This window comes from Aquarana catesbeiana, linkage group LG02 (assembly GCF_042186555.1).
Source record: "Aquarana catesbeiana isolate 2022-GZ linkage group LG02, ASM4218655v1, whole genome shotgun sequence".
NCBI lineage: Eukaryota > Metazoa > Chordata > Amphibia > Anura > Ranidae > Aquarana > Aquarana catesbeiana.
The window spans coordinates 799,524,180-799,537,255 of record NC_133325.1 but is presented as its reverse complement, the minus strand read 5'-3'; the positions used below and the strand labels follow the sequence as shown (position 1 = coordinate 799,537,255).

At 46.1% G+C, this 13,076-nt stretch overlaps 1 protein-coding gene across 1 annotated transcript in view; it reads right to left on the bottom strand.

Moving 5' to 3' along the window:
• The window catches only part of SPAG17 (sperm associated antigen 17), a gene marked incomplete in the record, with an annotated part of 227,908 nt that overhangs the window by 134,323 nt on the left and 80,509 nt on the right, over positions 1 to 13,076 (bottom strand). The window contains 1 exon segment of the mRNA XM_073614557.1: positions 12,906 to 12,965. Within this exon segment, the coding sequence (XP_073470658.1) occupies positions 12,906 to 12,965 (60 nt within the window).

The following is a 13,076-nucleotide window of genomic DNA, read 5'->3' as shown; positions in this document are numbered from 1 at the left end:
TTACACACTGTTGTAAGTTCTCTTTAATGGTTTTCTGTTCTAAGGAGGTTCTGGTGTATTTGCGAGGAGTACTGGGAGAAACCGATGTCTCTGCTCCACTCTGAGCTCTATGAGCTGCACTCTGCTGAGCTTGCTGTGGTTGTAATGGCTGACTGGATTGGATCACACTTCCAGAACTTGGACTGTACTGGGTGGTATTAGTATATTCCTGGACTGAATGAGCCCCACTCTGCGGGGTTTGCATTGACTGTAATGACTGGCTGGATTGAGTTGCACTTCCAGTGTTTGGATTGTGCTGAGCAATAACAGGTCTCTGAACAGACTGAGCTGCACTGTGCTGGGCTTGCAATGGCTGGCTGGATTGGATCACGCTTCCAGAACTTGGACTGTACTGGGTGGTATTAATATGTTGCTGGACTGAATGAGCCCCACTCTGAGGGGTTCTTTGAGTTGCACTTCCAGTGTTTGGACTGTGCTGAGTGATAATAACATGTCTCTGAACAGACTGAGCTGCACTGTGCTGGGCTTGCTGGGCCTGCAATGACTGGCTGGACTGAGAACTCTTTTGCTGAATAACATCTCCAGACTTCCTTTTATCAGTATTATCGGTACTTTTCATACAAACATTTCCACGTCTACTTACAGTCTCTGCAAGTGTCTTCCCATTCCCAGAGCTCTGTCCTCCGGCTTCACCACCAACCACAGCTTCACCTGACAGTCCTTGTGTAGGCCGGAAAGCCTGGGACTCTCCTGAGAGAGATCCCCGCCCAGGGGAGCCCAACCCTGGGCTTGTACCAGACATCAGAGGAGCTCAGCACCACACAGACTTCAGCTGCTCCACAAGCAGCCACACCCTCTGCACAGTACTACTTCTCTTGTCCTGTATGTCGGGTGTAATTCTCGGTATATGTTCTTATTCTGTATGTATGGACTCTGCACAGTACTACTTCTCTTGTCCTGTATGTCGGGTATAGTTCTCTGTATCTGTTCTTATTCTGTATGTATGGACTCTGCACAGTACTGCTTCTCCTGTCCTGTATGTTGGGTGTAATTCTCGGTATCTGTTCTTATTCTGTATGTATGGACTCTGCACAGTACCACTTCTCTTGTCCTGTATGCCGGGTGTAATTCTCGGTATCTGTTCTTATTCTGGATGTATGGACTCGGCACAGTACCACTTCTCTGCAATTCTCGTTATAGACATATATGTAGACAGATAAGGACAGACAGATATTGCTCTGTGCTCTGTGTGTGTTCTTGCTGGTAATAATTATCATATCATCCATCAGATGTGTAATTTTGGCCTGTGTACAGTTCCCATCTTCCAGAGCCTCGGGCCCCCCTGTCTTCGGGCCCCCTGATGGGAACATATGCTTGCTGCTGCCTTCTAGCGAGGCCTGAAAGAAATTCCGCAATGTCTTCCATATGAGCGGGATTAGACGCGCCATGGAGGGGCGGTAGAGATACGAGATCCTAAGCGCTCCAATATTTCATACTTTGGGGGGTTGTTCTGTGTGTTCCCAACTGGACTCCATCCACAGAGGACATCTCCAGCCACCGATCACGGGAAGTGCTCTTCAGAGAGTGGCCCAAGGCCAGATGACAACCATAAAGTCTTCCTCTGGAGGCCGTGGCCAGATGACAACCATAAAGTCTTCCTCTGGAGGCCCGTGGCCAGATGACAACTGTAAGGTGTTCCTCTAGAGGCCCGTGGCCAGATGACAACCGTAAGGTGTTCCTCTGGAGGCCCGTGGCCAGATGACAACCATAAAGTCTTCCTCTGGAGGCCCGTGGCCAGATGACAACCATAAAGTCTTCCTCTGGAGGCCCGTGGCCAGATGACAACCATAAAGTCTTGCTCTGGAGGCCCGTGGCCAGATGACAACCATAAAGTCTTCCTCTGGAGGCCCGTGGCCAGATGACAACCATAAAGTCTTCCTCTGGAGGCCCGTGGCCAGATGACAACCATAAAGTCTTCCTCTGGAGGCCCGTGGCCAGATGACAACCCAAAAAATGACTCCAATCAAATATCTCACTTTGGAGTTTTATAGGGTTAAATCAAAGTCCAATGGAATTTCAGTTTGTAGATGTACAGATCTTCTAAAACTGACAGAAAGAATAAAATGTCTCGGCCCTGAAGTATAGCCACCTGGATGTGCCATGTTCACTGCAGGGAGCTCCATGCTTGCTTACCGACTTTGTTCAGAAGCCTGCACAGAGCTACAAGTCACATGTCAGACAGCCCCTGCAACAGGAAGTTCAGTTTTGGCGAGATACCTTCTAAGAGTCGTCCACTACCAAAGAGATGCAGATGTGGCAGCTTTTTCCCATTACAACACCAAGATTGTTCAGGTGCCTAGAATAACGGAAAACCCTTTTCATTCTATAGTAAAACATGTAGGAATTTCTTCAGAACAGAAAAAATATATGAATCTGCAAACAAATGTTTGCTGAATTCCATTAAAATGTAAAGAATTTACCAAACGGTTCTATTTTCTTTCCGAAGGAAGATAAGGATACACTTTAAGGCTGGGTCCACATACAGTATATTACCAAAAGTATTGGGACGCCTGTCTTTACACCCACATAAACTGGGTGTGTGTTAACAGGGGGGAGGGGATATCAGTCAGGGGGAGGGTATGTGTCAACCAGGGGGAGGGGACATGTCAGTCAGGTGGAGGGTGTCAACCAGGGGGAGGGGGCATGTCAGCCAGGGGGAGGGTGTGTGTGTCAACCAGGGGGAGCGTGTATGTCAACCAGGGGGAGGGGACATGTCAGCCAGGGGGAGGGGGCATGTCAGCCAGGGGGAGGGTGTGTGTGTCAACCAGGGGGAGCGTGTATGTCAACCAGGGGGAGGGGACATGTCAGCCAGGGGGAGGGGGCATGTCAGCCAGGGGGAGGGTGTGTGTGTCAACCAGGGGGAGGGGACATGTCAGCCAGGGGGAGGGGACATGTCAGCCAGGGGAGGGTGTGTGTGTCAACCAGGGGGAGGTAGTGTGTCAACTAGGGGGAGGGGACATGTCAGTCAGGGGGAGGGGACATGTCAACCAGGGGGAGGGGACATGTCAGCCAGGGGGAGGGGACATGTCAGCCAGGGGGAGGGGACATGTCAGCCAGGGGGGAGGGAGTGTGTCAATATATACACACAGCATCTCACAAAAGTAAGTACACCCCTCACATTTTTGTAAATCTTTTCATGTGACAACACTGAAGAAATGACACTTTGCTACAATGTAAAGTAGTGAGTGTACAGCTTGTATAACAGTGTAAATTTGCTGTCCCCTCAAAATAACTCAACACACAGCCATTAATGTCTAAACCGCTGGCAACAAAAGTGAGTACACCCCTAAGTGAAAATGTCCAAATTGGGCCCAAAGTGTCAATATTTTGTGTGGCCACCATTATTTTCCAGCACTGCCTTAACCCTCTTGGGCATGGAGGTCACCAGAGCTTCACAGGTTGTCACTGGAGTCCTCTTCCCCTCCTCCATGATGACATCACAGAGCTGGTGGATGTTGGAGACCTTGCGCTCCTCCACCTTCCGTGCAGTGGCGGTGCATCCATTAAGGGCGTGCGGGCACCGCCCCTGTCTCTCCAGCCACCCTCTTTGTGTATAATGGATCGATTCATGCATTGCATTGCATGAATCTATCCGTGGCCGCTGCCACCCCCATTCAGGCGTCCGGCCCCTTTTCGGGCATCAGGCGCCTGATTTACAGCGGCGGGGGGTGTTTTTGAAGCACCTGATGAGAGCCATAGGCTCTAATAGGCTTCAAAAAAGGTGCACTGCGAGCGCAAACCATTGCGCTCGCAGTGCACCCAGGTGTGTTAGCAAAGCAAATGAATATTTGCTTTGCTAACACAGAACCGCCTCTCAGCCAATCAGGAGGAGCGGATGTAATACCGGGCACCTGATTGCCTGAAGGCAGAGGCGATCCCGTCGGCCGCCTAGCAAAACAGGAAGAAGACACGCACGGAGGACACAGCATCCATCGCCCCGCTACCCGTCCCACAGCTCGCCGTCTGACCCACCACCACAATGGAGTAGGTGCCGGGCAGACAGCGGGCGGGCGGGCGGTGGCTGCAATTGATGGGGCACAGTTAGCTGCATTTGATGATCACAGAGGCTGCATATGATGGGCACAGTTGGCTGCATATGATGGGCACAGAGTCTGCATATGATAGGCACAGTTGGCTGCATATGATGGGCACAGTTGGCTGCATATGATGGGCACAGTTGGCTGCATTTGCTGAGCACAGAGGCTGCATATGATGGGCACAGTTGGCTGCATATGATGGGCACAGTTGGCTGCATATGATGGGCACAGTTGGCTGCATATGATGGGCACAGTTGGCTGCATATGATGGGCACAGTTGGCTGCATATGATGGGCACAGTTGGCTGCATTTGCTGAGCACAGAGTCTGCATATGATGGGCACAGTGGCTGCATATGATGGGCACAGTTGGCTGCATATGATGGGCATTGTTGGCTGCATATGATGGGCAGAGTTGGCTGCATATGATGGGCAGAGTTGGCTGCATATGATGGGCACAGTGGCTGCATATGATGGGCACAGCGGCTGCATATGATGGACACAGTTGGCTGCATATGATGGGCAGAGTTGGCTGCATATGATGGGCAGAGTTGGCTGCATATGATGGGCACAGTTGGCTGCATATGATGGGCACAGTTGGCTGCATATGATGGGCACAGTTAGCTGCATTTGATGATCACAGAGGCTGCATATGATGGGCACAGTTGGCTGCATATGATGGGCACAGAGTCTGCATATGATAGGCACAGTTGGCTGCATATGATGGGCACAGTTGGCTGCATATGATGGGCACAGTTGGCTGCATTTGCTGAGCACAGAGTCTGCATATGATGGGCACAGAGGCTGCATATGATGGGCACAGTTGGCTGCATATGATGGGCACAGTTGGCTGCATATGATGGGCACAGTTGGCTGCATATGATGGGCACAGTTGGCTGCATTTGCTGAGCACAGAGTCTGCATATGATGGGCACAGTGGCTGCATATGATGGGCACAGTTGGCTGCATATGATGGGCATTGTTGGCTGCATATGATGGGCAGAGTTGGCTGCATATGATGGGCAGAGTTGGCTGCATATGATGGGCAGAGTTGGCTGCATATGATGGGCACAGTGGCTGCATATGATGGGCACAGCGGCTGCATATGATGGACACAGTTGGCTGCATATGATGGGCAGAGTTGGCTGCATATGATGGGCACAGTTGGCTGCATATGATGGGCACAGTTGGCTGCATATGATGGGCACAGTTGGCTGCATATGATGGGCACAGTTGGCTGCAGATGATGGGCACAGAGTCTGCATATCATATAATGGGCACAGAGTCTTCATATGATGGGCACAGTTGGCTGCATATGATGGGCATAGTGGCTGCATATGATGGGCACAGTTGGCTGCATATGATGGGCACAGTTGGCTGCATATAATGGGCACAGTTGGCTGCATATGATGGGCACAGTTGGCTGCATATAATGGGCAGAGTTGGCTGCATATGATGGGCACAGTTGGCTGCATATGATGGGCACAGTTGGCTGCATATGATGGGCACAGTTGGCTGCATATGATGGGCACAGTTGGCTGCATATGATGGGCACAGTTGGCTGCATATGATGGGCACAGTTGGCTGCATATAATGGGCAGAGTTGGCTGCATATGATGGGCACAGTTGGCTGCATATGATGGGCACAGTTGGCTGCATATGATGGGCACAGTTGGCTGCATTTGATGGGCACAGTTGGCTGCATATGATGGGCACAGTTGGCTGCATATGATGGGTACAGTTGGCTGCAGATGATGGGCACAGAGTCTGCATATCATATGATGGGCACAGAGTCTTCATATGATGGGCACAGTTGGCTGCATATGATGGGCATAGTGGCTGCATATGATGGGCACAGTTGGCTGCATATGATGGGCACAGTTGGCTGCATATAATGGGCACAGTTGGCTGCATATGATGGGCACAGTTGGCTGCATATGATGGGCAGAGTGGCTGCATATGATGTCAATGCACTGTGGTCGACTCAAATGCAAAAAAGATTTTTGGTAAAAGGTGGAATGTGCCTTTAAATGTCCACGTAAGACTACCCTACCCACAGGGTGACAACGCTACTGTCTGATTTCAAAGCAGAATAAAACAGAGTTGTCACCTTATTACAGGAAGCAGAAGAATAACAGATGAACAGGTAATAAAACGTTTATAGTCTCTGCGGTTGAAATGCTCCCGTCACGTCACTTTGATTCTATTTATGAAATGTGTGACTGTCCCTTTAGTGCCGGTTCACACTACCGCGACTTGGGATCCGACTTGTCAGACCTCAAGTCGCCCCAAGTCGCTTGACATCTGAAAGTCCATGTAAGTGAATGAGAGCCGTCTATATGTACGCTACTGAAGTCGCTCCGACTTCAGAAAAGGTCCCTGTACTACTTCAAGGCGACTTGTAGGCGACTTGTACCCATTGATTTCAATGGAAGTCGCCTACAAGTCGGATCGTGGTCTATAGTGAAGCGACTTCACAGGAAGAGAAGATGTTTTTTTCAAGCAAACCCCTCCCTCCCCCAGAGCGGATTGTAGTTTGATTGGCCACTGGAAAGTCGCCTGTCTTGGAGGCGACTTGAAGTCGCCTTGTAAGTCGCCCCAAGTCACGCTGAAGTCGCGCTGAAGTCGCGCTGAAGTCGCGCTGAAGTCGCCTTGCTAAGTCGCGCTGTAAGTCGTGTTGCCCCTGTGTGAACCAGCGCTTAAAGCTGCCTGAGCTATTTAATGTCGTCTCCACCAAGAGCCTCACATTATATGGAGGATAAAAATAAAAAGTACAAAAAACAAGCAGTAAAACATAAAAACAGCCCACGACGGCACACAAAACCTCTAATAAAACTCACATTTTTGGCATCACTATAAACGCGCCAAGTCTGAAAATAAGTTTATGGCGGCGTTTTTAGCTAATTCTGTGAAAGGAGCGCAGAGCGGGATTACGGTCCGATGTAATTTTCAGATTTAAGGCTCTGAGTGGGTTTGCGTCGTTCTGTAGGAGCGAAGATCCATAAAACACAAGACGTAAAACATGGAGCGCTTTCATCTGGCCCTTTACTGGATGTTCTGTATAGAATGCTGACTTGGTGTAAAATGTGCCGCCATCTAATAACACAGAGCGGCCCTTCCCAACCCGAGGTCCTCCAGAGGTTTCTGAGGGTTCCTTGAGAAGTTCCTGACCTTCCATGGTGCCGGCAAAGTTCCAGGGCCGATGTCACGTGAGGGAGGGAGCGGCGTACATACCGCTAATGATTAAAGGTCAGGAGAGGCTGTCTATGGTCTCTGCTTCAAACCCCCCCCCGCAGACTCCATTGTCCAGGTCAATGGTTGCTAGGACTGCCAGCATCCTAAAAACCATCAATGAGCTTGTCCCAATATTAATAGAAGGGCCAAACCTCCTCCAGTGCTATTAAAAAAGACAATCTGACACATGTTTACAAACATTGTTCATGCAGGAGATAGAGATACAAAGTAACATTGTTTATGCAGAAGATAGAGCGCTACAAAGTAACATTGTTTATAAACATTGATCAGATGGGAGAAAGAGAGATAAAAGTAACATTGTTTATAAACATTGTATCTCTCTCTCTCCCGTCTGATCAATGTTTATAAACAATGTTACTTGTATCTCTCTATCTCCTGTCTGATCAATGTTTATAAACAATGTTACTTTGTATCTCTATATCTCCTGTCTGATCAATGTTTATAAACAATGTTACTTTGTATCTCTCTATCTCCTGTCTGATCAATGTTTATAAACAATGTTACTTTGTATCTCTATATCTCCTGTCTGATCAATGTTTATAAACAATGTTACTTTGTATCTCTCTATTGTTTATAAACATTGTATCTCTCTCTCTCTCTCTCGTCTGATCAATGTTTATAAACAATGTTACTTGTATCTCTCTATCTCCTGTCTGATCAATGTTTATAAACAATGTTACTTTGTATCTCTATATCTCCTGTCTGATCAATGTTTATAAACAATGTTACTTTGTATCTCTCTATCTCCTGTCTGATCAATGTTTATAAACAATGTTACTTTGTATCTCTATATCTCCTGTCTGATCAATGTTTATAAACAATGTTACTTTGTATCTCTCTATCTTCTGCATAAACAATGTTGCTTTGTATTTCTATCTCTGCCTGAACAATGTTTATAAACAATGTTACTTTGTAGCTCTCTATCTCTTGTCTGAATAATGTTTATAAACAATGTTACTTTGTATCTCTCTCTCCCGTTTGATCAAAGTAACATTGCTTATAAACATTGTTCAGACAAGAGATAGAGAGCTACAAAGTAACATTGTTTTATAAACATTGTTCAGACAAGAGATAGAGAGCTACAAAGTAACATTGTTTGTATCTCTATCTCTGCCTGAACAATGTTTATAAACAATGTTACTTTGTAGCTCTCTATTTCCCACCCAAACAATGTTTATAAAGATTGTTACTTTGTATCTCTCTGTTTCCTTAATGATCGACGTTTATAAACAATGTTATTTTGTATCTCTTTCTCTGCCTGAACAATGTTTATAAAGTGACATTGTTTATAAAAATCGATCATTAAGGAGACAGAGAGATACAAAGTAACAATCTTTATAAACATAGTTTGGGTGGGAAATAGAGAGCTACAAAGTAGTATTGTTTAAAAACATTGTTCAGGCAGAGATGGGATACTGCCGGGCTGCATGTTCGAATAAGGGTCTGGTAAGGATTTTGGGGGGACCCTATGGCAGTTTTTTTTTATTTTGGTGTGGGGTTCCCCTTAAAATCCATACCAGACCCGAAGGGCTTGGCATGGATTTGGGGGGGGGTGCCATGTGTTTTTTTTTTATTCTCTGATTTTTTATTTTCCAGCAATTCTGTTTACATTCAGCTGTCAGAAGGGAAGCCGCTGACAGCTGATTAATAAATCGATTGTTAAGGACTAATCAATCCTGAGCCGCTCCTTAACCACTCGCCGATGGCGGCCGTCATATGACGTCCTTGGCTTTGTCCGGTGATATCTGAATGACGGGGGCAGCTACAGACATTGTTCAGATATCTGATTCTTCAGCCTGGGATTCCCTTCACCATAAGAATGATCAGAGCAGCTGGTCAGCCACTTGATCGTTCTTACGGGCGGCGAGAGGGGACGTCCCCCCACCCCCTCCCGCCACCCTCCGGTGCTTCTACCAACTCACCTCTGCGGTCGGTGAGTCGGAGAACGGATCTGCCGGCCCCGGATGTTTACCATAGAGATTTATGGCGGACCAGATGGTCGCCGGAGTTTCTACGATCGTTCGGAGGTCGGGTGCGATGTTATGACGTCACGGCCGGCCTCTGCATTCAAACAAACGGCGCCGCCTTGGCGATCGTTAATTTTTTGGGGGATTTCAGGCTTCCCAGCCTAGAGGTGAGATGTGGAGTCTTATAGACCTTCATATCTCACTGTGAAGAGGACCTGTCATGTCATATCCCTATTACAAGGGATGTTTACATTCACAGTAATAGGAATAAAAGTGATCAAATTTTTTTTTTTTTTTTTAAAGTGTCAAAATAAAAGATCTAAAGTAAAATTAATGATAGAAAAAAAAAAACAATTTTTTTTTTTAAGCGCCCCTGTCCCCGTGAGCTCGCACGCAGAAGCGAACGCATACGTAAGTCCCGCCCACATATAAAAACGGTGTTCAAACCACACATGTGAGGTATCGCCGCGATCGTTAGAGCGAGAGCAATAATTCTATCACTAGACCTCCTCTGTAACTCAAAACATGTAACCAGTAAAAAATTTTAAAGCGTCGCCTATGGAGATTTTTAAGTAGCGAAGTTTGGTGCCATTCCACAAGCGTGCGCAATTTTGAAGTGTGACATGTTGGGTGTCTATTTACTCAGCGCAACTTCACCTTTCACATTATGCAAAAAAAAAAATTGGGTTAACTTTACTGTTTTTTTTTTTTTTTTTTAAAGCACGAAAATTTTTTTTTTTTTTCCAAAAAAAATGCGTTTGAAAAATTGCTGCGCAAATACCGTGCAAGATAAAAAGTTGCAATGACCGCCATTGTATTCACTAGGGTCTCTGCTAAAAAAAAAACATATATAATGTTTTGGGGGTTCTATATAAAATTTTCTAGCAAGAAACAAGGCCAGAATTGGGCTGGGTGGGAAGTGGTTAACAACCAGCTATTCTTCACACGGAATTTGAATCGGTCGATCGTATTTATACTGATCCGAATTCGAATCGTTGCGAAAATTTGGAATTGCTTAAAAACGAATATACAAAACTAAAACTTCAACAAAATTCTTTACTATTTCATTCGGAGATTCCGAAAAACCAAGAGTCTCCGAAAAAAACAAAAATTTGTCCGAATTTATAATTGGGCTGAAAACGAATTGCACAGTATGAATGAAGAACATCTGACCCGGAGGGTAAATAGCCCAGTAACATTAGATTTTGCCTGCATTATACAATTTCACGGGACGAATAGTTCTATATTATCCAACGAAGGGGATCACTTAAACTCCAAACTTTCTGCATTACATTACATGTACAGTGCCTTGAAAAAGTATTCATACCCCTTGAAGTTTCCCACATTTTGTGATGTTACAGCCAAAAACGTAAATGTATTTTATTGGGATTTTATGTGATAGACCAACACAAAGTGTCACATAATTGTGAAGTGGAAGGAAAATGATAAATGATACAAATAAATATGTGAAAAGTGTGGGGGGGGGTACATTTGTATGGCGCCCCCCGGAGTCAATACTTTGTAGAACCCCCTTTCTCTACAATTACAGCTGCAAGTCTTTTTGGGGATGTCTCTACCAGCTTTGCACATCTAGAGAGGGACATTTCTGCCCATTCTTCTTCTTTGTAAAATATCTCAAGCTCTGTCAGATTGGATGGAGAGTGTCTGTGAACAGCAATTTTCAAGTCTTGCCACAGATTCTCAATGTGATTTAGGTCTGGACTGTGACTGGGCCATTCTAACACATGAATATGCTTTGATCTAAACCATTCCATTGTAGCTCTGGCTGTATGTTTCGGGTCGTTGTCCTGCTGGAAGGTGAACCTCCGCCCCAGTCTCAAGTCTTTTGTAGACTCTAACAGGTCTTCTTCTAAGATTGTCCTGTATTTGTCTCCATCCATCTTCCCATCAACTCTAACCAGCTTCCCTGTCCCTGCTGAAGAAAAGCATCCCCACCACATGATGCTGCCACCACCATGTTTCACGGTGGGGATGGTGTGTTCAGGGTGATGTGCAGTGTTAGTTTTCCCCCACACATAGCGTTTTGCTTTTAGGCCATAAAGTTGAATTTTGGTCTCATCTGACCAGATCACCTTCCTCCACATGTTTGCTGTGTCCTCCACATGGCTTCTCACAAACTACAAACAGGACTTCTTATGACTTTCTTTCACCAATGTCTTTCTTCTTGTCACTCTTCCATAAAAGGCAGATTTGTGGAGAACACGACTAATAGTTGTCCTGTGGACAGATTCTCCCACCTGAGCTGTGGATCTCTGCAGCTCCTCCAGAGTTACCATGGACCTCTTGGCTCTTCTCCGATGAATGCTCTCCTTGCCCGGCCGGTCAGTTTAGGTGGACAGCCATGTCTTGGTAGGTTTGCAGTTGTGCCATACTCTTTCCATTTTCGGATGATGGATTGAACAGAGCTCCGTGAGATGTTCAAAGCTTGGGAGATTTTATTTATAACCTAACCCTGCTTTATACTTCTCCACAACTTTATCCCTGACCTGTCTGGTGTGTTCCTTGGCCTTCATGATGCTGTTTGTTCTCTAAGGTTCTCTAATAAACCTCTGAGGGATTCACAGAACAGCCGTATTTATACTGAGATCAAATTACACACAGGTGGACTCTATTTACTAATTAGGCAACTTCTGAAGGCAATTGTTTCCACTAGATTTTAGTTAGGGATATCAGAGTGGGGGGGCTGAATACAATCCCCCCCCCCCCCCCCACTTTTCACATATTTATTTGTATCATTTATCATTTTCCTTCCACTTCACAATTATCTGCCACTTTGTGTTGGTCTATCAAATAAAATCCCAATAAAATACATTTACGTTTTTGGTTGTAACATGACAAAATGTGGAAAATTTCAAGGGGTATGAATACTTTTTCAAGGCACTGTAAATCATTAAAAAAACGCCAAACAAGCAAGAGGAGTATTGATGAAAAGAACAAAAAGCGCACAAGGAGCGCCGTTCGCCCTCTCGCCAGTCTTCCGCCATGCCGGCCGGGCCTGGTAGCTGCTGTAATTAGAGTCAGGATCCTGCAGACCTTTTGCCTGAGCCAATTACCCCCTTTGATGGAGAACAGTCTAACGCACACACACCGCTTTTTTCTCTTTTTTTCCAAATCACAAGCCCATAAATAACCTGTAAACCCCGACTTGTGCAGGAGATCGGTCCGGGAAATGCGGAGTTAAACCAATAAACTTAACAATCGAGTATGTGTTAAATGAGTCCTGGGGGGGTTGGTTACAGCACCCCCCCCCCTCCCTCCCTTCCCCCCACCCCCCTTTTTCCTGACCGCAGAGAAAAAAAGCCGTATTTTTATATATTGGCTTAAAACTGAGATGCATTAAAATTTATGGGGCATGTCCGGGTGAAAACGCAAACACAATATTTTGGTATGGAGCGATGTGCGGGCCCCGGGGGGGGGGGGGGGGGGCTCTGTGAGATTGTTAATAGAAGGTTTTGTGAGGGCCGCTACGAATAAACTTTACGAGTTTGTACATTTACGCTCAAACATTGCAAGACGCAGATCTGCTCTGTGATCGCACGAGCGGCCCGAAAAACGCGCTCTCCTTACCTCGTAATACAGGGGGGCGTCCTTTAATTTCTTGATCTTGGGATTGCCCAGCTCATGGACCTAAACAGTAAATAAATACAGACAGTGTTAAAGGGACAGTCAGTCTGAAAGTTCTTCATATAAGAGCAAAGATGAAATACATATATAGGAGCTGCTTTACCTGCCCAAAGG